Genomic DNA, 25,882 nt, shown 5'->3' on the forward strand with positions numbered 1-25,882 from the left:
ACTATCCTAGCCTACATGACCGCCCGTCGCGATTTGGACCCTGTGTTCATTCCGCACATGTGAGTAAACTACGACAGGCCTAATGCTAAATGTGATAAAACATAATAATTAGGGTTTCAACGGTAAGCAGTATTAACCTCAGTTGAAGTATTGCCTACTGCAGTAGTGCACCTTCTCTACTAGAATAATTCGCAGACGCCGGGGGTGTGGTCTCTGACATCACCACGCGCTGTACTAGAGTATTGGGAGCAGGTCTGGCTCGAGGTGTGGACCAGCCACGCATTTTTATACCGGGCTATATGGACGTCTGCTTTTATATTCGTCTGTCTTTTATACCGTGTGCATTTTAACAAGCAAGTCGCATAAATTGGACAACGGTGCACGGATAGAAGGCAAGAGCTCTACGGCACTGAAAGGTAAGTTTACGCCGCAATTTCACAAAATAAGGCTACCACTCGAGTTTTTGCTTGTTGCTCTAAAGTTCCTATTCGCCCAGTCACATTTTATATGTGACACGTTTGATTCCATGCCTTCATTTTATAGTGTGGCTATCATATAATATGTAGGCCTAATGTATAATATTAGCCACACACAATGTAATATGTCTATTGAAATAATGGTCGATTTTTCTCATGTCTGTAAATTCTGTATCGCGTTACTATAAATGATCCTTATATTGCTTCCTGTCAGTAGTGATGCAAATAATAACATATAATGATAATAATATGGCATGTTATATCATTATATCAACATATTTAATGTCCTAATAAGGAGGCTATAACCATGTAACTTGGTGAAGTTTCCAGGTAGGGCTGGCTGGCTGCAGTGGGACCTGTGTTTAAGGCATTCTGCTGGAGTAGAGAGAGCGAGTGCTGGACTGGATGCCCTGCCTGTCTGCTCTGCAGTGGATGAATATTATCCAGGTGTGGGAGGGAGCTAGGGTGGCCTGTCCTGAGTTCACTGTGCTGCAACACCTGACTGACAGAACAGAGGGGACACTGGGTAGGAGGATCCCACATCTATCTGTGGAACACTGCCAACTCTGCAGAACCTCAGAATCTCGGCGTCTAGGGACACACCCCATCAACCCCATCAAGGGCTCTAGGTCACCCTGTTTTGAAACAGTGCTACTCAGTGCTACCCTCCTCTGCCCCCCCCCCCTCCCCCAGTCTTTCTCTGTCTCTCCTCCATGCCCACCTCAGACCTCCTCAGGCCCTGGACACACCAGACGGGAGAGTTGAGACTGACTGACTGATAGACAGACAGACAGAGGGGTGGAACATCAGAAGTGTACCTAACCGAGGACGACGGACAGACCCACTGTCTGGTTTCTCCTCCTCGGTGAATGGTGCAGTTTCTCACCATGACTCGGATGGGATCATCCCAATGCTGATTCTTTACTATTCTCTTCAACTCAAGGGCTCCTAGACTTTTGGGTGAACACTAAAGTACTAGTCCTCGCTAAGGCATTGGAATTAAGTTTGCAAAGAAAAACAGAGGACTTGAATCAGTGACGCAGCAGACCTCAGTTGAAGCCTGAGGGACTATCGATGAGCCTGTGACTGTCGCCATGACAGCCAATGACAGCAGCTTCCAGTACCTCGCACTCTTCGAGTACAAACGGGAGCATGGTGATGACATCAGCCTCCAGCCAGGGGACATCCTGACGGTCCTGAAGGCCTCTCTGAAGGACTACCAGGAAGGGGATGAACACCACAGCCCCAAGGGATGGCTGCACGGCACCAACGAGCGGACCAAAGAGAAGGGCGACTTCCCCGGGACGTTTGTGGAGTACACTGGGGTGTTGAGGCAGGGGCTGCCCGCCGCCAAGCCCTGGCCCAGACCCGTTCCCCCAACGCCTGGGGGAACACAGAGCAGCGTGGGGCCCGGACCCCAGCCTACAGGGGCCGCTGCAGCAGGAGGTAAGTGTTGGAACTGAGGATGGGGGCATGCCAAGAGTACTCAATTCAGAAACATGGAGACTGGCCATCTGTTAAATGTTAGAGCTATCTGTTATGACCTGTTAACTGCAATGTAATGGTGCTTGGCTTTATGGTTTGGTCTGGTAATCTATACTGAACAAAAATATTAACGGAACATGCAGTAATTTCTATGATTTTACTGAGTTACATTTCATTTGAGGAAATCAGTCAATTGAAATAAATTCATTAGGCCCTGATCTATGGATTTCACATGACTGTGAATACAGATTTGCATCTGTTGGTCAAAGACACTTAAAAAAATGGGCCTCAGGATCTAGTCACGGTATTTCTGTGCATTCAAATTGCCATCGATAAAATTCAATTGTGTTCCTTTTCCATAGCTTTTGCCTGCCCATACCATAACCACACTCTTCACAACGTTGACATCAGTAAACCGCTTGCCCACACGACGCCATACACATGGTCTGCGGTTGTGAGGTCAGTTGGACATATTGCCAAATTCTCTAAAATGACGTTGGAGACGGCTTATGGTTGAGAAATGAACATTCTCTGGCAACAGCTCTGGTGGACATTCCTGCAGTCAGCATGCCAATTGCACACTCCCTCCAAACTTGATACAACTGTGGCATTGTGTTGTGACAAAAATGCACATTTTAGAGTGGCCTTTTATTGTCCCTAGCACAAGGTGCACCTGTGTAATGATCATGCTGTTTAATCAGCTTCTTGATATGCCACTGTCAGGAGGATAGATTGTCTTGGTAAATGAGAAATGCTCACTAACAGGGATGTGAACAAATTTGTGCACACAATTTGAGAGAAATAAACGGTTTGGCATATGGAACATTTTTGTGATCTTTTATTTCAGCTCATGAAACATGGGAACAACACTTTACATGTTGCGTTTATATTTTTGTTCAGTGTATACCACTGGGTTTTGTTGTAATTCTGGACTAGAGGCAAACAGTATCACTGACTGAATGGCAGTCTGTTATGTTGTGAGTCATCATGGACCAGAGTGTGAATTGGGTTGCCTGTCTGAAGCATGTGTTAAAGCTTTACTGCAGAAAAAGATAAAAGAGTGTATTTCTGTACTTCCACCAGACCAGTCCTGAGAAGTGAACATGTTGTGACACAGCCACACCCGTGTGTGCTCCAGTAGGCTCCCATGTGCTCCAGATGCACAGCCAGCCTCAAAGATGCTAACCTGCGTTAGCGCTGTTGTCTTGCACTGAGTGTTCCTGTCACTGAATTAGTTCCTAACCAAACCTTGGTGTTAGTTCTGCTAAAATAAAGATGCACTAGCATTTGTGTTTACGAAGACGATGTGTATGTGTTTTTGAAAAGAGCTAGGTCTACGTGTGTGTGTGTGTGTGTGTGTGTGTGTGTGTGTGTGTGTCATGACTCGCAGGCAGCTGGATTTGTTTTGATGTTTTATTCAGCATCCAGATGAACAAACGCAGCACTCCTCACAAAGAGGACAAGCTCTGGTATAAGCCTGTATCCAGACTTGCTTGTGAGCAAGCTAAAGTAACACTTAAATAGCTATCCTCTATTTGGCAGGCTTTGATTAGTGTTTTTACAGGGCTGGGTGAGCTCTGTTTTAGCTCTGTGTGTCTGGCCTGGGGTTAGGGCTGCTGTACAGTGACGTACCGGACACCTCCGCGAGGCAGTAGTTTTGAAGCAAATTTCCGACTATTCTACACATTTCTGGTTGGAGGGCTCTGAGGCCCAACCCTCAGAACATGTCATAAGCCATGGCAAAAATGTTTAGAAGTGCAGGACGTTAGCTTTAAAAATGCAACATTTTCTCACAGCCACATGGAAAAATGTGTAGAATAGCAAGAAGGTAGCTTTAAAACCACAACATTTTCTCTCTGCCCGATGGAAAATGTGTAGAATTGCAGGAAGTTAGCTGTTTTCCTAAAAAGAAAAGTTGCATAGTGTTGCCGTTGTTTATCTGCTAAATGGGCCAGGCGGATTATTCCAGGACTGCTCTGCTTAATTGTCTGCCATGCTAGTCTCTTTTATGGGAATAGGTTAGGCCTGTTTTCTGTTATTTATATATATTTTACTTTTCTCTCTCTCTCTCTCTGTCTCTGTGTCTCTCTGTCTCTCTCTCCGAGTCTCTATTTTTCTCAGTCTCTCTCTCTCTCTCTCTCAGTCTCTCTCTCTCTCTCTCTCTCTCTCTCTCAGAGTCTCTGTTTATCTCAATCTCTCTGTATCTCTCGCTCTCTCGTTGCTTTGTAAATGGTCTACTGGATAGCCGTCGTTATGTTATGAGACTCCTAGCCAGCCAGTCAGACTAAGCTAAACTAGGCCATCAGTCCTCAGTCCCTCCAGCCGTTCTTCCTCCCAGGCACAAGACTGTATTTGACTTGAATAATTGATTGGCTGGCTGGTGCATTGGATCATGGAGCTGACACGCTACACTCCTCCAATCACATATCACCTCACTTCCAGCAGCAGCAGTAGAAGAGGAACATGGAGGTCTTAGTTTGCAGAGGGAATAGTAGTGGCCAATCTTCACTTCTATCACTGCTGAAAAGCCTGGCAGATCTTAGGTGTACGGCACTACAGTATGGGACGGTACAGGTATTCCACACCATTCTCTCCTCTTCCTTCATCACCTTGGCTTGGCAGGCAGAGAAGCGGAGTAAGAATGGATTAAAGGTAGACTCAGCGATATGACGTAGATCCGTGCCTGACTTGGGATGAAAGAAGTGCAGGAGTTGTCTTTTTCCAAGTCGTTCCATTAGACTGTGCTCACTCTGATTATTCACATTTAAGGGTACATACACATTTTCAATGACTTCACCAAATTTTCACAACTATTATTATAGCCTACATGAAAAACGTATAAGTTAACATTATTGACACTGGACGGTTGCTTTGTCTAATCCAAAGTAGGCCTATCATCTCCTGCCGTTGTGTGGTCAACCTGCCATCTGGAGATTTCCTGGGTGTGCAGGCTTGGCTTTTGATCGAACCATGAAACTCCAAGCCTGCATATCAAGGTCATGTTGAGCAGATGATGTTCAGGCTACAACTTGGTTAGAGCAGGGCTTGAACAAAAGCCTGCACACCCAGTAGCTATCCTGGAGTATGGTTGCCACCCTTGAGAAAAAATATTGGGTAACAAACCAAGTGCTTTTGTCTTTATAAAATGATTCCTTCATTCAATCAGGGATCAAATGGATAAGGTAGGCTAACATCTAATATCAAAATCACAGGCATTAATATGGAGTTGGTCTTCCTCTTTGCTGCTGTAACAGCCTCCACTCTTCTGTGAAGGCTTTCCACTAGATGTTGGAACATTGTTGCGGGGACTTTCTTCCATTCAGCCGCAAGAGCGTTTGTGAGGTCGGGCACTGATGTTGGACGATTAGGCCTGGCGCGCAGTCGGCTTTCCAATTCATTCCAAAGGTGTTCAATGGGGTTGAGGTCAAGGCTCTGTGCAGGCCAGTCAAGTTTTTCACACCAATCTCGAAAAACTATTTCATTACGGACTTTGCTTTGTGCATGGAGGCATTGTTATGCTGAAATGGGAAAGGGCCTTCCCTAAACTGTTTCCACAAAGTTGGAAGGACAGAATCATTTAGAATGTTAAGATTTCCCTTCACTGGAACTAAATGAAAAACAACCCCAGACCATTATTCCTCCTCCACCAAACTTTACAGTTGGCACTATGTATTGGGTCAGGTAGCGTTCTCCTGGCATCCGCCAAACCCAGATTCATCCGTCGGATTGCCAGATGGTGAAGCGTGATTCATCACTCCAGAGAACGTGTTTCCACTGTTCCATCAGTCAAATGGTGGTGAGCTTTACACCACTCCAGCCGAAGCTTGGCATTGTGCCTGCATTGCTTCCAGAGGCAGTTTGGAACTCGGTAGTGAGTGTTGCCACCGAGGACAGACGATTTTTACACGATGCATGCTTCAGCACTCAGCTGTCCCGTTCTGTGAGCTTGTGTGGCCTACCACTTTGCAACTGAATCGTTGTTGCTCCTAAATGTTTCCACTTCACAATAGCAGCACTTATAGTTGACCGGAGCAGCTCTAGCAGGGCACCAGAGCTGTTGCCACAGAATTAAATGTTAATTGCTCTACCGTAAGCCACGTCCCACATTATTTTAGAGTATTTGGAAGTACGTTCAACCGGCCTGACAACCACAGACCACGTGTAACCACGACAGCCCAGGACCTCCACATCCAGCGTCTTCACCTGCGGGATCATCTGAGACCAGCCACCCGGACAGCTGAAACTGAGGAGTATTTCTGTCTGTAATAAAGCCCTTTTGGGGGGAAAAACACATTCTGATTGGCTGGGCCTGGCTCCCCAGTGGGTGGGTCTATGCCCTCCCAGCCTGCCCAGTCACGTGATAGCCATAGATTAGGGCATAATTAATTAATTTAAATTGCAAAATGTATCATACAGGATGATTTCTGTATTTTGAAAGTTATATATCTTGACAACTTGAGTGCTGACAAGCAAAACATTTTGGGACTATGTCAACAATGGACTAATGAAACAAATATCAAAAGATAGTTTTTGGGTGGACTTTTCCTTTAACGTTGTAGCAATTCCATTGCTGCTGTTTAATAGAGGGGAATCTCAGTTTTCCAACGGTGCAGATTTATTTAGCCTATCTACCTACAGTGACAGTGGAAAGGCGACAACGACGTGAATGCCTAGTTAGCTATAGTTAACTAGCGAGATAACTGTTACAAGTTATGTTTTAAATTGGCCATCTTGTTAGTCTGTTGTACTTTCATTATTTTATACCTGCCGCTGAAATGTCGCCCTCTCCTCAGGCAACGGCAAACTGGCACACACAGACATGCACTGAAGGTTCATTCCGTTAATGACGGATATGTCGATTTTTAAGTGATTGATAATATTTAAAAGTGTGTGTTCATGAATTACATTAACAACAATTATGAAACTAATTTCCATGACTTTTCATGACCTTACAAACCCTCATTTGACAACTTGGAACAGGGCATCATGTGAATTTAGGTTGCCGCATTTTCAATCTGCACAATCTCGAACAGTCTACTGTGACGCACAGATTCACAGAGTAACAGAGTGAAGCGAACCCGTGCACATGCGCAGATACTGTGTGTGACTGTGTGAGAGCGAAGTCTTGCATCTCTCCCATCTCAATATCCGCGGTGCTGCTCATGGCAACGTCATTTCACCGAATCTACCTTTAAATTCTAGAGTCCCAAGGGTGAGGCACATTATTTGATGGAATTATGGGGTCGCTCAAAGATGAACAAGATTAGGGTCTCTGAATTATTATACCCATAGTCCTTCACTTCTTCTTCCTGTTACACTCTTGAACGTACATCAGCCAATTCCCACACCTCCAGCTACAGTCAATTCCAATCAGGTGAATATCATTATGACAACAAGTGTGTCTGTGTGAAACTGAACTGATAGATAGCAGCGATTAGAGAACATCCCCCTGTCTATCTCACCAAGCATCAGCGCTAGTGAGATAAATACAACAAGTGTGTCTGTGTGAAACTGCACTGAGATAGCGATTAGCGAACATCCCCCTATCTATCTCACCAAGCATCAGCGCTAGTGAGATAAATACAACAAGTACGCTGCAATTATGACAGTGGCAAATAAATCCCTGTTGGCTGTGTGATAATTACCTGCAGGTATGGAGCAGAGGTGGAGGATCCATGCAGACTAGTCAGGGTTCTTTGTGAAGGGAATAGGCAATTTCACACCAGCTCGAGCTGAAAATATTTCTGGTATGTCAGATTGTTCTGGAAATTCTCACATAAAAACTTAATTTTGGAGGAATGATGCTTGATATGCTTTTTACATTTGTATCACAAACCATTTTTGAGAAAATCATGATGGAAGAGGCCATTTTAGGCCCATTTTAGACCTGTACATGCCTCCTGTAAGACCCTGTGATGTGTGAAGTGTACATGCCTCCTGTAAGACCCTGTGATGTGTGAAGTGTACATGCCTCCTGTAAGACCCTGTGATGTGTGAAGTGTACATGATGCAGCAGACATTAACTTATACTGTGCTTTTGGAGTCATTATACTCCTTATAGTGTGCTTTAACATGTGGAGTCATTATACTCCTTATACTGTGCTTTAACATGTTGGAGTCATTATACTCCTTATAGTGTGCTTTAACATGTGGAGTCATTATACTCCTTATAGTGTGCTTTAACATGTTGGAGTCATTATACTCCTTATAGTGTGCTTTAACATGTGGAGTCATTATACTCCTTATAGTGTGTTTTAACATGTTGGAGTCATTATACTCCTTATAGTGTGCTTTAACATGTTGGAGTCATTATACTCCTTATAGTGTGCTTTAACATGTGGAGTCATTATACTCCTTATAGTGTGTTTTAACATGTGGAGTCATTATACTCCTTATAGTGTGCTTTAACATGTGGAGTCATTATACTCCTTTATATGTGGAGTCATTATACTCCTTATAGTGTGCTTTAACATGTGGAGTCATTATACTCCTTATAGTGTGCTTTAACATGTGGAGTCATTATACTCCTTATAGTGTGCTTTAACATGTGGAGTCATTATACTCCTTATAGTGTGCTTTAACATGTGGAGCTTTAACATGTGGAGTCATTATACTCCTTATAGTGTAGTCATTATACTCCTTATAGTGTGCTTTAACATGTGGAGTCATTATACTCCTTATAGTGTGCTTTAACATGTGGAGTCATTATACTCCTTATAGTGTGCTTTAACATGTGGAGTCATTATACTCCTTATAGTGTGCTTTAACATGTGGAGTCATTATACTCCTTATAGTGTGTTTTAACATGTGGAGTCATTATACTCCTTATAGTGTGCTTTAACATGTGGAGTCATTATACTCCTTATAGTGTGCTTTAACATGTGGAGTCATTATACTCCTTTATAGTGTGTGCTTTAACATGTGGAGTCATTATACTCCTTATAGTGTGTTTTAACATGTGGAGTCATTATACATGTGGAGTCATTATACTCCTTATAGTGTGCTTTAACATGTTGGAGTCATTATACTCCTTATAGTGTGTTTTAACATGTTGGAGTCATTATAGTCCTTATAGTGTGCTTTAACATGTGGAGTCATTATACTCCTTATAGTGTTTTAACATGTTTTAACATGCTTTAACATGTGGAGTCATTATACTCCTTATAGTGTGCTTTAACATGTGGAGTCATTATACTCCTTATAGTGTGTTTTAACATGTGGAGTCATTATACTCCTTATAGTGTGCTTTAACATGTTGGAGTCATTATACTCCTTATAGTGTGCTTTAACATGTGGAGTCATTATACTCCTTATAGTGTGCTTTAACATGTGGAGTCATTATACTCCTTATAGTGTGTTTTAACATGTGGAGTCATTATACTCCTTATAGTGTGTTTTAACATGTGGAGCTTATAGTGTGCTTTAACATGTGGAGTCAGTCATTATACTCCTTATAGTGTGCTTTAACATGTGGAGTCATTATACTCCTTATAGTGTGTTTTAACATGTGGAGTCATTGTACTCCTTATAGTGTGCTTTAACATGTTGGAGTCATTATACTCCTTATAGTGTGCTTTAACATGTGGAGTATGTCCAGATTCTGAAATACAAATGTTCACGTTCATTTATTTATTCAACATTCAAAATATTAATATAAATATCTCAAAACAACCCTTTTTGATTTAGTTCATTTTAAGACATTGTTTGGATCCAGAGTGGGCTCTCTAATTCTGAAGTTATGATCCATTTTATCATCACCACCAACACAGGGAATGGGAAAATGGATTTAAATGAAACTCGCTCTGCTGGTGATTTTCTGAATGTGCTACATGAAGCCAAGATCAATGATGAAAAAAAAACTTTGGCGTACTTGAAATGAAATGATGGGCAGAAAGACGAATTCAACTCCATCTTTCATCGAATCAGACGGCTTATTCATCACAAAACCGTTTGATGTCGCCCATTATTTTAATGATTGCTTAATTGGCAAAGTGTACGTTGTTTCCTCCGACACTTATTTGAATGATTACTTAATTGGCAAAGTGGGCAAACTTAAGCAGGAAATGCCAACAGCAAACAGTGAGTCTTTGTATTCATGCTTAAAAAAACAAATCATGAAGAAAAGCATTGTACATTTTTATTTTGTGAAGTTAGTGTGGGACAGGAGACAAATGATTCTAGTCAATCAATAATGACAAACCTGGCATTGACAACTGAGATGGAAAGCTACTGAGGATGGTAGCTGACTCTATGGCCACTCCTATCTGTCAAATCTTTAATCTGAGTCTAGAGGAAGGCGTTTGTCCGCTACCCAAGAGTGGTAAATCGGTCTTTACTAGTTCTAACAACAGACCAATCAGCTTGCTGAAAGCTCTTAGCAAACAGTTGGAATTTTTTTTGACCTAATACAATGCTATTTCTCTGTAAACAAATTGACAGACTTTCAGCATGCTTATAGAGAAGGACACTCAACATGTACTGCACTGACGCAAATGACTGATGACTGGTTGACAGAAATTAAGAAGATGAAGATTGTGGGAGCTGTACTGAGATTGTGGGAGCTGTACTTAGATTTCAGTGCAGCCTTTGATATTATTGACCATAACCTGTTTTTGAAAAAATAAACGTATGTTTTATGGCTCTTCAACCTCTGCCATATCGTGGATTCAGAACTATCTATCTAGTAGAACTCAGAGGGTTTTCTTTAATGGAAGATTCTATAATGTCAAACATTTAGGGTGTGGTGTACCGCAGGGCAGTTCTCTAGGCTTTCTACTTGTTTTAATTTTTTACCAATGACATGCCACTGGCATTGAACAAAGCCTGTGTGTTCATGTATGCTGGTGATTCAACCATATACAGTGCATTTGAAAAGTATTCAGACCCTTTGACTTTTTCCACATTTTGTTACGTTACAGCCTTATTCTTAAATTGATTAAATTGCATTTTCACTCATCAATCTACACACAATACACCATAATGACAAAGCAAAAACAGGTAAAAAATAAAATAAAAAATCCAGGAAATATCACATTTCCATAAGTATTCAGACCCATTACACAGTACTTTGTTGAAGCACTTTTTATTTTATTTTTACCTTTATTTAACTAGGCAAGTCAGTTAAGAACAAATTCTTTTTTCAATGACGGCCTAGGAACCGTGGATTAACTGCGTTGTTCAGGGGCAGAACGGCAGATTTGTGCCTTGTCAGCTCAGGGATTCGATCTAGCAACCTTTTGGTTACTAGTCCAATGCTCTTACCACTAGGCTACCTACCTTTGGCAGCGATTACAGCCTTGCTACAAGCTTGGCACACCTATCTTTGGGGAGTTCCCCCATTCTTCTCCTCAGATTCTCTCAAGCTCTGTCAGGTTGGATGGGGAGTGTCGCTGCACAGCTAATTTCAGGTCTCTCCAGAGATATTTGATCGGGTTCAAGCTCTGGCTGGGCCACTCAAGGACATTTAGAGACTTGTACCAAAGCCATTTCTGTGTTGTCTTGGCTGTGTGCTTAGGGTCGTTGACCTGTTGGAAGTGAACCTTCGCCCCAGTTTGAGGTCCTGAGCGCTCTGGAGCAGGTTATCATCAAGGATCTCTCTGTACTTTACTCCATTCATCTTCCCCTTGATCCTGACTAGTCTCCCAGTCCCTGCCGCTGAAAAACACCCCCACAGTATGATGCTGCCACCACCACACTTCCCAGTAGGGTGGGTGCCAGGTTTCCTACAGACGTGATGTTCATTCAGGCCAAAGAGTTCAATCTTGGTTTCATCAGACCAGAGAATCTTGTTTCTCATGGTCTGAGAGTCTTTTAGGTGCCGTTTGGCAAACTCCAAGCGGGCTGTCTTGTTCCTTTTACTGAGAAGTGGCCACTACCATAAAGGCCTGATTGGTGGAGTACTGCAGAGATGGTTGTCTTTCTGGAAGATTCTCCCATCTCCAGAGAGCAACTCTGTTCTTGGTCACCTCCCTGACCAAGGCTCTTCTTCCCCAATTGTCTTGGTGGTTCCAAACTTCTTCCATTTAAGAATGAAGGCCACTGTTCAACGCTGTTTTTGGTACCCTTCCCCAGATCTCTGCCTCAACATAATCCTGTCCCGTCAAACCACACTGCTTCTTGACACACTGCTCGCTTAACCAGGAAGCCAGCCACTCCAATGTGTCAGAGGAAACACGGTACAACTAGCGACCGAAGTCAGTGCATGCGCCCGGGCCACCACAAGGAGTCGATAAAGCACGATGGGACAAGGACATCCCAACCGGCCGAATCCTTCCCCTATCCCGGACGACGCTGGGCCAATTGTGCGCCGCCTCATGGGTCTCCCAGTCGCAGCCGGCTGCGACACAGCCGGGGATCGAACCGGTTCTGTAGTGCATATCTGTAGTGACGCCTCTAGCACTGTGATGTAGTGCCGTAGACCGCTGTGCCACTCGGGAGGCCCAGGGTCTAAATACTTATGTAAATATTTCTGTTTAAAAATATATATAAAGTTGCAAACATTCTAAAAATCTGTTGCCTCTTTGTCATTAGGGGGTATTGTGTGTAGATTGATGAGGAAAACATTCATATAATCCATTTTAGAATAATGTAATGTAACAAAATGTAGAAAAAGTCAATACTTTCTGAATGCCCTGTCCGCAACCACAGCTAATGAAGTCACTGAAACCCTTAACCTCTTAACAAGGAGTTGCAGTCAGTTTTGATATGGGTGGCCAGTAATAAACTGGTCCTGATCATCTCTAAAACTAAGAGCATTGTATTTGATACAATTCGTTCCCTAAGCTCTAGACCTCAGCTGAATCTAGTAATGAATGGTGTGGCTGTTGAACAAGTTGAGGAGACTATATTACTTGGTGTTGCTTTAGATTGTAAACTGGCATGGACAAATACATATAGATTCAATGGTTGTAAAGATGGGGAGAGGTATGTCTGTAATATAGAGATGCTCTTCTTTTTGGACACCACACTCCACAAAGCAAGTCCTGCAGGTTCAATTTGGGTCTTATCTTGATTATTGTCCTGCAATGTGGTCAAGTGCTGGCAGAACTCTGGCAGATGGCTAATATAAATCAAATGGCTGATATAAATACTATGCTGCCACTCTCTCTTGGCTAAGAGTTGAGGAGAGACTGACTGCATCACTTCTTCTTTTTATAAGAAACGTGTTGAAAATTCTAAATTGTTTTCATACTTACGCACAGCTCTGACACACACACTTACGCCACCAGACGTGCCACCAGGGGTCTTTTCACAGTCCTCAAATCCATAACAAATTCAAGAAAGCGTAAAGTATTATATATAGCCATTATTGCATGGAGCTCCCTTCCATCTCATATTACTCAAATGAACATATTGTTCAAATGGCTTTCTCAACAGCAAATGAGGTTCCTAATAAAATACCAATACCAATCCTAAAGGACGGCTTTGATTGGTTAATGACCTATAATGTACATTTATATGTACAAAATGGGTCATATCATTAAAAGTACTCTGGAAATGTGATGTTTGAAGATAATATAAACTAGGCAAAAAAAGAAACGTCCCTTTTTCAGGACCCTGTCTTTAAAAGATCATTCGTAAAAATCCAAATAACTTCACAGATCTTCATTGTAAAGGGTTTAAACACTGTTTCCCATGCTTGTTCAATGAACCATAAACAATTATTGAACATGCACCTGTGGAACGGTCGTTAAGACACTAACAGCTTACAGACGGTAGGCAATTAAGGTCACAGTTATGAACGTTTAGGACACTAAAGAGGCATTTCTACTGACTCTGGGGGAAAAAAAGGGATGTCCAGGGTCCCTGCTCATCTGCGTGAACGTGCCTTAGGCATGCTGCAAGAAGGCATGAGGACTGCAGATGTGGGCAGGGCAATAAATTGCAATGTTTGTTATGTGAGACGCCTAAGACAGCGCTACAGGGAGACAGGACGGACAGCTGATCATCCTCGCAGTGGCAGACCACATGTAACACCTGCACAGGATCGGTACATCCGAACATCACACCTGCGGGACAGTTACAGGATGGTAACAACAACTGCCTCGAGTTACACCAGGAACCACAATCCCTCCATCAGTGCTCAGACTGTCTGCAATAGGCTGAGAGAAGCTTGGCTTGTAGGACTGAGGGCTTGTAGGCCTGTTGTAAGGCAGGTCCTCACCAGACATCACCGGCAACAACGTCGCCTATGGGCACAAACCCAATGTCTGTGGACCATACAGGACTGGCAAATAGTGCTCTTCACTGACGAGTCACGGTTTTGTCTCAGGAATGAGCGTTACACCGAGGCCTGTACTCTGGAGCGGGATCGATTTGGAGGTGGAGGGTCCCCATCATGGTCTGGGGCGGTGTGTCACAGCATCATCGGACTGAGCTTGTTGTCATTGCAGGCAATCTCAATACTGTGCGTTACAGGGAAGACATCCTCCTCCCTCATGTGGTACCCTTCCTGCAGGCTCATCCTGACATGACCCTCCAGCATGACAATGTCACCAGCCATACTGCTCATTCTGTGCCTGATTTCCTGCAAGACAGGAATGTCTGTGTTCTGCCATGGCCAGTTAAGAGCCCGGATCTCAATCCCATTGAGCACGTCTGGGACCTGTTAGATCGGAGGGTGAGAGCTAGGGCCATTCCCCCCCAGAAATGTCCGGGAACTTGCAGGTGCCTTGGTGGAGGAGTGGGGTAACATCTCACAGTAAGAACTGGCAAATCTAGTACAGTCCATGAGGAGGAGATGCACTGCAGTACTTAATGCAGCAGGTGGCCACACCAGATACTGACTGTTACTTTTGATTTTGACCCTTGTTTTTGACCCTTGTTCAAGTATAATGACTCCAACATGTTGTTTGCATCATGTACGCATCACACATCGTAGGGTCTTACAGGAGGCATGTACAGGTCTAAAAAGGGCCTAAAATGGCCACTTTCATCATGATTTTCTCAAAAATCGTTTGTGATACAAATGTTTAAAAAGAAATCTGTCAAACATCCTTCCTCCCAATGAAGTTTTTATGTGAGAATTGCCAGAGCAATCTGAGATACCAGAAATATTTTCAGCTCCCGCTGGCATGGAATCGCCCTAATGGGGTAATCATATACCACACACCGCCTGCTGTAAATAAGCACACGCAGACACAGAGAGATGGCTGTTATATCAAGAACCTTCCGTGTTTATAGGGATGTTTCCTTTGAGGTCATTGGCGGAAGCTATTAACCTCTATGGCATGTGTTATTACTGTCCCCTCTCTTTCCTCTGCCTGTCTCTCTCTCTACCTGTCTCTCTTTCTCTCCACTTCTCCTTCTTCATTTCTGTCTATCTCTGTCTAAGTCTCCGTGTCCATCTCCCCCTCTCTATCTGCCATGTTCAGCTGTAGATGAACAATTAGCATGTTGTCCCTGACCTACACAGTATACGTTAAATGTATCTGAGCCGTAACGTCAGAGAAAGACAGAGAGCTGTATGGCTGAATAGGGCTGAGCAATACGGCCTAAAAATTATTTTGTGTTTTTTTTTTCAAACTTATGGGCGATTCACAAAATATATTGCAAAAAAAGACTAAAAACATCTCTAAATAAGCTTTGTTGTACAACTAAAGGTCAAATACATTACATGTCAAACAGGTAGCAGTAATCTAACGAATTCAGGGCTTGTGAAGCTAAATATATGCCTTCCATAACCATAATTGTATTATTTCATCGAAATAGTTTTACCTGCTTTTTTGCAATAATCACTGATCTGGGTTTGAAGTCTATGAAAATGACCATTTTGTTCCAAATGTCACCAGAACCATGCACAATGCACATCCACTGATAATGACTAACTGATAGAAAATTAACACCGGTCTCATCAACAATCTCTCAAGTGCTAGCCCGCGTGCTAGTGAGTTGCCAGCTCATCTTTATATTTCTATATACGTTTAGCCAACTTGGTGGAGGAGGATCTTGGTTTATGTGTGTGTAAACCAGAGAATGAGGCAAAGTGAGAGGTGTTACTCTCACTAAAATCTGTCCAAAATCAGCCAAATATGTTCTTATGGGCTTACCTTGTACCTAAGCTTACTTTGTACCTAACGACTCCCATTGTTAGGGAGGAGACGTGCATCTCATCAGTATATACAGATCTCTGGTGTAAATTGCAAGGTGCACACAGCATACTAGGAGCGAAGGAGACCAAAAAATATACATGAGAACAAGTGGAAGGACATAAATAAAGATTCTTGTGATATAGGCATTTGGAATATTGCGCAAAAACATAGATTATAATTCATTCTATATAACGCCCAGCGTTATGGCTGACTACAGACAGGGTTGGCCCAACATCAGTGCCCGACCTCACTAATGCTCTTGTGTCTGAGCGATATATATCGATATATCCCCGCAGCAATGTTGCAACATCTAGTGGAAAGCCTTCTCAGAAGAGTGGAGGCTGTTATAGCAGCAAAGTGGGGACCAACTCCATATTGATGCCCAAGATTTTGGAATGAGATGTTTGACGACCAGGTGTCCACATACTTTTGGTCATGAAGTGTACGAGGAGAGGAGAGAATCAGATTCATAATGTGCACTGCAGCTAGGGTTGCAAAGGGTCGGAAACTTTCTGGAAAATTTACGGAATTATTCCTTGGGAGTTAAAGCCTTGGAATTTGTTTAATTTAGCTTAAATTCATTTTAAAATGTTAGCTTATAACATTGAACCTTTTTTGTGGGATACACATAAGGCAATTCTAGGTCTTGTGGCATATTTTGGTTAAACTATCCCCAATTCAATGGAATCGCAACCTTCTGCATGCACAGTGCATTGTTGTACAGCTGATTCTCAAGATGCTATTGAGCCCACACTACTACACTATCTGAACCAAGAACTACATGCTTTCTGGTAAGTTTTGATTACAATACTGGGTGGGGTGAATATATTTTATATGACATACATGATTTTTTGTTAACTAGTAAATAGAATCCTACAGCAAAATGTGTTTAAATAATTTCTAACCTGTTAACAATTTCTGCTAGTTAGTTTTTGCTACCATGTGGGTTTTAGCTTGCTTGAGCCTTGCTAACTGAGGAGTGTTATTTCACCTGTTTCCATGCATGTTTCATTTTAAAACATTCATCCTCCAAAGGAGTGGTTTAATCTAACTGCTTAACTATTTATCTGTACATGGAATTGTATTTTTTTTTTTTTTTTACTCCTTTTAGATGAGAATCTTTACAGGAAAATGCCACGGGCACTATCTGATGTGTGGAGACATTTCACTGCAGCTAATGTAGAAAGAAAAGCTGTGTACATTTGCAAATACTGTGCCAAATCACACGTGAAGAATGCACAAAGATGCATTCAGCGCTCACAACAAGCAACCTCTGACAAAAGTCCCTCTACTTCTATTCGAGTTGAAAATGATGAATCAAACACATTATCGATAGCAACTGGTTCACCTCTGATGCTCACAGGCAATGTGTATTGGAAGAGATTTCTGAATGTTCTTCGCCCAGCATACACCCCTCCAACCAGACATGCTTTATCTACTCATTTGCTGGATGCAGAGTTCAACAGAGTTCAAGTGAAGATCAAGCAAATCATAGAGAAAGCAGACTATTGCAATCATCTCTGATAGGTGGTTGAATGTTTGTGGGAAATTATAATTAACTATATAATCTCCACCCCTCAACCAGTATTCTACAAGAGCACAGACACAAGGGACAACAGACACACCAGTCTCTACATTGCAGATGAGCTGAAAGCAGTCATTAATGACCTTGGACCACAGAAGGTATTTTCACTGGTGACAGAAAATGCTGCGAACATGAAGGCTGCTTGATATAAGGTGGAGGTGTCCTACCCTCACAGCACACCCATTGGCTGTGCTGCTCATGCATTGAATCTGCTCAAGGACATCATGGTACTGTAAACAATGGATACACTCTACAAGAGTCAAGGAAATGGTTAGGTATGTGAAGGGTCATCAAGTTATAGCAGCAATCTACCTCACAAAGCTAAGTTGTAAACTTGTTCTCAACTAGCCTACCTGGTTAAATAAAGGTGAAATAAAATAAATAAAAAGTGAGAAGAATAAGAGCACCATATTGAAGCTGCCCAGCAACACCTGTTGGGGTGGTGTTGTCATCATGTTTGACAGTCTCCTGGAGTGGAAGGAGTCTCTCCAAGAAATGGCCATATCACAGTCTGCCGATATGGACAGCCCCATCAAGGGGATCCTCCTGGATGATGTATTTTGGGAGAGAGTGGTAAGCAGTCTGAAACTCCTGAAACCTATAGCAGTAGTCATTGCACAGATTGAGGGAGACAATGCCATCCTGTTTAATGTTCAGACTCTGCTCGCAGATGTAAGAGAAGAAACCGTACTGCCCTGCCCACTTCACTGTTGCTCCAAGCAGAGGAAACTGCAGTTCTGAAATACATCAAAAAGCGTGAAGACATCTGCCTGAAGCCCATACATGCCACAGAGTACGTATGTAAGTATGCTGGCAAGAGCATCCTGTCTGGTGCAGAGATCACCAAGGCCTTTGGTGTCATCACTACCGTGTCTCGCCACCTTGGCCTGGATGAGGGCAAAGTTCTTGGCAGTCTGGCGAAGTACACTTCCAAGCAAGGGCTTTGGGATGGAGATGCAATATAGAAGTTGTGCCAATATATCTCATCAGCCACCTGGTGGAAGGGATCAGAGGCTCTGAGGATCTGAGGCTCTTTCCCTGTTGCCTCCATCATCCTCCAAATCCCACCAACATAAGCCGCTTCAGAGTGCAACTGGTCCTTGTTTGGGAACACACACCAAAGCACGCAACAGGCTGAACAATACAAGGGTTCAAAAATTGGTGGCCACCTGGGGAAATTTGAGGCTTTTTGAGCCTGACAACGAGCCATCCTCAACAAGGTTGGAAAGTGACAGTGAAGATGAGGCCTCAGAGTCTGATGTTCAAGAGGTGGACATTGAGGAGGTCCAGGGAGAAGACATGGAAGCCTGAGAGTCTGATGTTCAAGAGGTGGACATTGAGGAGGTCCAGGGAGAAGACATGGAAGCCTGAGAGGAAAACAACCAAAGCTTAGTTTCTAGACTATCATTTTACAGATGTATGTTGAAAATGTTTTTGGGAGATGTGATGGATCATTGGGGATCATTCAATATTCCCTTTCTTTTGTTGTTCAGTGAAATCATCCCATGTGAAGAGTCAACTCATTTAATTCAAGTTCAATTTGTAACTAAATTGTTTTTTAAAATTTCTATTGAAAGGATTTAATCATTTGCAATTATGTCTTCTTCTGATGAGGTAAAAGGTTTATGTTTCTGTCTCCATATGATATGGTAAATATATCCAACGCAAAAAACATCTACATTTAAATGGTATTAATATTAATGTGCATCTATTTCTGTTAATTCCCATATATTCCCTTTAATTCCCATATATTCCTGATAATTCCCACTGAGAGTCCACTTCTGAATATCCCCCAAAATGTGCAACCCTAACTGCAGCACTTTTTCATGGTCCTGTCCTCTGAAGCAGAACATGCAGGAGAAGTAATGTCTTTTTGTTTCAGTTTCTAGATGGAGGCAAAGAGGTGTTTTGTCCTGTAGATTTGTACTCTATCCGTAGCCCCATTAATCCTTTCCCCCAGGGAGACAATGATTTTTCCATTTCATCCCGTGGCTATCTCTCTATCTCCTCTTCTAATCTCTTCTTGCTCCTCCATGAGGGAGTCAGTGGTAGGGTATATGAAGGGTGCAGTACTGCAACAGGCTGATATTGTGTTTCAGGAACAGTTTTTACAGCTCTGTAGGGTCTGTCGGAAGAAGATGTAGGACATATTCTGTGTCCTCGTTTTGACTTTTCTCTGAATCATATTTGTCTCTTGTTGGAAGGGGTGTGTGTTGCTCATCTATAACATACAACACTCTTCTGGCTCTCACACCCTGCTCTGCCCTGTTCTGTTCTGCCCTACTCTGCCCTGCTCTGTTCTGCCCTACTCTGCCCTGCTCTGTTCTGCCCTACTCTGCCCTGTTCTGTTCTGCCCTACTCTGCCCTGCGCTGCCCTGCTTCAGCAGTGCTGTTGTTGTCGAGGAACGCAAAGTGGGTCTCACACATTTCATCTCTATGTTCAGAGCATGAGATCAGCATTACAAACCAATTAGGATTAGCAAACTACTGCCACATAGTCGGTTCCCAGGAGTCCCATCAGATAGTGTGGCTCAACATGAAAAGGATATACGCTGAGTGTACAAAACATTAGGAACACCTTCCTAATATTGAGATGCACCCCCTTTTGCCCTCCGAACACTCTCTTTGTTGGGGGAATGGACTCTACAAGGTGTCAAAAGCGTTCCAAGGGATGCTGGCCCATGTCGACTCCAATCCCTCCCATAGTTGTGTCATGTTGGCTGGATGTCGTACACACAGGAAACTGTTAAGAGTGAAAAACTCAGCAGCGTTGCAGTTCTTGACACTCAAATCGGTATGCCTGGCACCTACTAACATAAATCTTTTGTCTTGCCCATTCACCCTCTGAATGGCACACATACAGTTGAAGTCAGAAGTTTACATACACTTAGGTTGGAGTCATTGAAACTCATTTTTCAACCACTTCACAAATTTCTTGTTAACAAACTATAGGTTTGGCAAGTCGGTTAGGACATCTACTTTGTGCATGACACAAGTAATTTTTCCAACAAATGTTTACATACAGATTATTTCACTTATAATTTACTGTACCACAATTCCAGTGGGTCAGAAGTTTACATACACTTAAGTTGACTGCCTTTAAACAGCTTGGAAAATTCCAGAAAATGATGTCATGGCTTTAGAAGCTTCTGATAGGCTAATTGACATCAATGACTCAATGAAAAAATAAATCATTCTCTCTACTATTATTTCACATTCTTAAAATAAAGTGGTGATCCTAACTGACCTAAGACAGGGAATTCTTACTAGGATTAAATGTCAGGAATTGTGAAAAACTGAGTTTAAATGTATTTGGTTAAGGTGTATGTAAACTTCCAACTTCAACTGTACACAATCCATGTCTCAATTGTCTCAAGGCCTAAAAATCCTCCTTTAACCTGTCTCTTCCCCTTCATCTACCTTCATCTACACTGATTGAACAGGTGACATCAATAAGGGATCATAGCTTTCACCTGGATTCACCTGGTCAGGGTATGTCATGGAAAGAGCAGCTGTTCCTAAGGTTTTTTACACTCAGTGTATAATGTTGCTGTTGTTAGTGTCATCGTGATTAATTTGATATATTGCCCAGCCCAGGGTTGTTTGATCTCCTCCTCCCTGGAAGCAGACAGAGCCCATCAGGCTGTCATATCTCAGACCTATTTGTTCTCCGCTGAACACTGTGCAGGATACTTCTCCTTGTCAACAAACGAGTGCTAACTTAACAAGGCCTCTCCACGTTAGCATATAGATAGCTCCTCATTAGCTGCTCTCTTGCCTTTTACTGGAAATACTCCGGTCTGGTTGACAGACAGACAGGCAGTGATCACTAGCAGCAGTCTGATGGCTTCAGTCAATAGGATCGATGCTGCAGCACTGGCCAAATGAGTAGGCCTGTCTAAATGGTCTCATTTGGTGTTATTTTTAGTTTGGCTCAAGGTTAGGCTGCTTTGTGCTGTTGTTGTTGTGGTGGTGGTGCTGTGTAGAGAATTCAGTGGGCTACTGGTATATGTGTGTAATATGCTAAATGTGAGAGAGGAGTGGAGAAAGGGAAAGGGGGATAACTAGTCAGTTGTCCAACTGAATATATTCAACTGAAATGTGTCTTCCGCATTTAACCCAACCCCTCTGAATCAGAGAGGTGCGGGGGGCTGCCTTAATTGACATCCTCGTCTCCAGCGCCCAGGGAACAGTGGGTTAACTGCCTTGCTCAGGGGCAGAACGACAGATTTTTACCTTGTCAGCTCAGGGATTCGATCTCTCAAGAAGAGAGGAGTAAAGAGAAGAGGAGAGGAGAGGAGGGGAGAGGAGTGGGGAAAAGAGGAGAGGAGGATAGAGGAGAGGACTAAGAGGAGGAGGATAGAGGAGAGGAGTGGAGAGGAGAGAAGGGAAGAGGAGGATAGATGAGAGGAAGAGGAGGGTAGAGAAGCGAAAGTAAGAGGAAGATAAAGGAGAGGAGAAGGATAGAGGAGAGGAGAGAGGGGAGGAGGAGGGGAGGGGAGAGGAGAGGAGGATAGATTAGAGGAAGAGGAGGGTAGAGAAGCGAAAGTAAGAGGAAGATAAAGGAGAGGAGAAGGATAGAGGAGAGGAGAGGGGGAGAGGAGGGGAGGGGAGAGGAGAGGAGGATAGATTAGAGGAGGGGAGAGAAGAGAAGAGGAGGATAGAGGAGAGAAGGAGAGAGGAGGCTAGAGGAGAGGAGGATAGAGGAGAGGAGTGGAGGATAAAGGAGAGGAGCGAATAGAGGAGAGGAGGAGAGTAGAGGAGGATAGAGGAGAGGAGTGGAGGGGAGAGGAAAGGAGGATAGAGGAGAGGAGACGGGGATAGAGGAGGATAGAGGAGAGGAGTGGAGTGGAGAGGAGGATAGAGGAGATGAGGATAGAGGAGGAAAGAGGAGTGGAGAGAGGGATAGAGGAGAGAAGGATAGAGGAGAGAAGAGGAGAGGAGGATAGCAGGGGAGATGAGTGGAGAGAGGAGGATAGAGGAGTGGAGAAAAGAGGAGACGAGGATAGAGGAGAGGACTGAGAGGTGGAGGAAAGAGGAGTGGAGAGAAGGATAGAGGAGGGGAGGGGAGGGGAGAGAAGAGGAGGACAGAGGAGAGGAGGACAGAGGAGAGTAGGATATAGGAGAGGAGGACAGAGGAGAGGAGGATAGAGGGGGGTAGAGGAGAGGAGGATAGAGGGAGAGGAGAGAGGAAAGGAGGATAGAGGAGAGGAGGGGAGAGAAGAGAAGAGGAGAGGAGGATAGAGGAGAGGAGGACAGAGGAGAGGAGGACAGAGGAGAGTAGGATAGAGGAGATGAGGATAGAGGAGAGGAGAGGAGGATAGAGGGAGAGGAGAGAGGAAAGGAGGATAGAGGAGAGGAGGACAGAGGGTAGGACATAGAAGAGGAGGATAGAGGAGGAGAGGAGGAGGGGTTAGAGGAGAGGAGGATAGAGGAGAGGAGGACAGAGGAGAGTAGGATATAGAAGAGGAGGATAGAGGAGAGGAGGATAGAGGGGGAGAGGAGAGGAGGATAGAGGAGAGGAGGGGAGAGGTCATGGAAAGGGCAGGTGTTCCTAATGTCTTGTACACTCAGTGTTTAACATTGCTGTTATCCGTGTCATCATGATGTGATAAGGTATTTGATTAAAACTATGACACACTACACTACTCTGCAAACAAATAAAATGTATTTCAGGGAAAGTAAAGGAGAATGAATGCCCAATAGTGTCTGAAACGTTTTGACTCTCAGACCAGACTGTGCAAATGATATGAGTATGTACTTGGCATGATGACCATGGCAATATCACAACACCATATTCACACGAGCATCTTGGGAGCCATAAAATAACACTGGAGCTGATCCACAGGCTTACCAAATAACAATAACCTTAGTATAGTAGGCAATATGCTAACGTGTCTAATCTCTGTAGTATTAGAGTTTATGATGTAGCTTTAGATTCATCGTCCATTACCAGGACCAGGGGATGTGTGTGTTAAAGTGATGAATAGTGCTCAGGTGATAAAAATATACATGGCTGTAACTGATAATGTGTCAAACAACCATGAATAAAACAAGAGGACACCTAGACCTAGAGCCCAGGCAGAGACCCTCCTCAGAGACAAGCTGGGAATGAAGACTCTAGCTGTGTTCCAATACTAACACATTGTATACTACACACTTAATGAGTATCATTTACTATTAGTTCATTTTAGTATACTGTAACCAAACGGTATCCTTTCAGTTGAGCGTACTTGCGCTACGCCTGTCTACTGGAAGTTGATGCTGTTGCTAGCTACTTCCAGACACAAATGAGAGAACAGCTCACTCTGACCATTTTACTCGCCCTAGTAGAGCTGGTTAGGCTGTTTTCATGTTATCCAGAGCGTTGGTGACTGTAACTGTGCTGCTCGCAACAATGTAATTACGCTTTTTTGCAGACGTTTACTGACATATTCAACGGGTGTTGAGCGTTCGGCAATTCATCAGTTATTTTGCACTCTGGCACACTCAGACGAGAGTGAAATAGGAGTAGATAGCCAGAGGGAATTAACAAATGCACCCAAATTAATAATGTCCATTGAGAGGGCACAACGACTATACCAATTAGCTTAGCTAAGAATTACTTGAATAATCTAGTCAATAAACGTTGGGTAGTTAATTAGATAGCACATAGTTAAAATACTGGCAAGTTCGATGTATTAGTAGCCAACTAACAGTTACTCAGTTAACTAGCTAAAATACCGGTATGTACTGCTGTGATGATATGCTATGCAGTTCGTAAGGATAGTGTAGCTAACAAATTGTCAGCCAACATAACGTGTAACGTAACTTATTTGAAAATTCATAACTTTATTACATTGCTCAACATTTTCTTTACATTTGTCATAATTAGTTAAAGCAATGAATTTGTATCTGCTCTCGTCGGACTTTGGCTGCATATTTTCCACCATTTTCTTCAAATCTGAATTTGTATTTTGGCGAATGTAGTATGACATCTGGGAACTTTTGGCATACTAACTATATCCATATATCCATCCATACTACTAGGAAGTGAGGGTATTCCTAAGCATACTAACAATATCCATATATCCATCCATACTACTAGGAAGTGAGGGTATTCCTAAGCATACTAACTATATCCATCCATACTACTAGGAAGTGAGGGTATTCCTACGCATACTACATACTGAATTTACATCACAAATAGTACAGTTAGTGCAGTTAGTATGTGTATTTGAAACACAGCTACTGTGTTCTGGTGTTCTAGTTTTCTATTCCTGTTTGGTTGTTTATAGTACTGTATACTACTAGGTGATATTGTGTTCTAGATTGTAATGGATTAGTTCCACAGTAATGGAACCTACCATTAGTGAGAGCTGAGGTTGAGAACCCTGGTAGCTCTCTGTTCTTAAAGGTGCAATATACAGAAATCGCTCCACCCTTTTCTGGTTGCTAAAATTCTAATAGTTTGCCAAATTTCAGTGTACAGTGTAAGGGATTTCCTCCTCTTCTTCCGAAGAGGAGAGGCGAAAAGGATCAGAGGACCAATATGCGGCGTGGTAAGTGTCCATGGTTCTTTTAATACGCAAATGTACACATGAACAACTGAATACAAAAACAATAACCGTGGAATGACCGAAACCCAAAACAGTACCGTGTGGTGAAAAACAGACAGGGAAACAAACACCCACAAACACACAGTGAAACCCAGGCTACCTAAGTATGATTCTCAATCAGAGACAACTAATGACACCTGCCTCTGATTGAGAACCATACTAGGCCGAAACATAGAAATACCCAAATCATAGAAAAACAAACATAGACTGCCCACCCCAACTCACGCCCTGACCATACTAAATAATGACAAAACAAAGGAAATAAAGGTCAGAACGTGACATACAGTGTATGTGACAAAACAAGCAATGTGTGAAGAATCATTGTATCATCTAAACCGCTGTGAAATATCCTTTCAATAATCAAAAATATTGTATTTTCAGCTGTTTGAGCTTCTGTACAAAATCGAAAGTAGAAGACGCAAAAATGAAACAAAAGAACGGGACGCATAGAAATAGCACACATAGAACATATCTACCTATTCTTAAACTTGCTTTCAATTAGAATGACAGATCTATAACTCACATTTCTATGTGGCTTTGGTCAGGTCACCCAAAAAGTTACAAATAGCAGCTTTAAAGGGCCGTTATGATGTGTACTGTAAATGCAGAAGAATAGAAAGAGACAAGCCTCAGTGGCTGAGCAGTGAT

General features: G+C 42.9%; 1 protein-coding gene across 2 annotated transcripts in view; it reads left to right on the top strand.

The window, feature by feature from the left end:
- The first annotated feature begins 230 nt into the window (after positions 1-230).
- LOC112234933 (phosphatidylinositol 3-kinase regulatory subunit gamma) overlaps positions 231-25,882 on the top strand; it is a 352,082-nt gene continuing 326,430 nt past the window's right edge. The window contains exons 1-2 of one of the 2 annotated variants that reach the window (XM_042322419.1): positions 231-416; positions 800-1,922. In XM_042322419.1, coding sequence (XP_042178353.1) covers positions 1,571-1,922 — 352 coding nt within the window. In that variant the 5' untranslated portion in view covers positions 231-416; positions 800-1,570. The remainder of the gene's footprint in view (positions 417-799; positions 1,923-25,882) is intronic. The other variant, XM_042322420.1, reaches the window with a different exon arrangement.

This window comes from Oncorhynchus tshawytscha, linkage group LG05 (assembly GCF_018296145.1).
Source record: "Oncorhynchus tshawytscha isolate Ot180627B linkage group LG05, Otsh_v2.0, whole genome shotgun sequence".
Classification (NCBI taxonomy): Eukaryota; Metazoa; Chordata; class Actinopteri; order Salmoniformes; family Salmonidae; genus Oncorhynchus; species Oncorhynchus tshawytscha.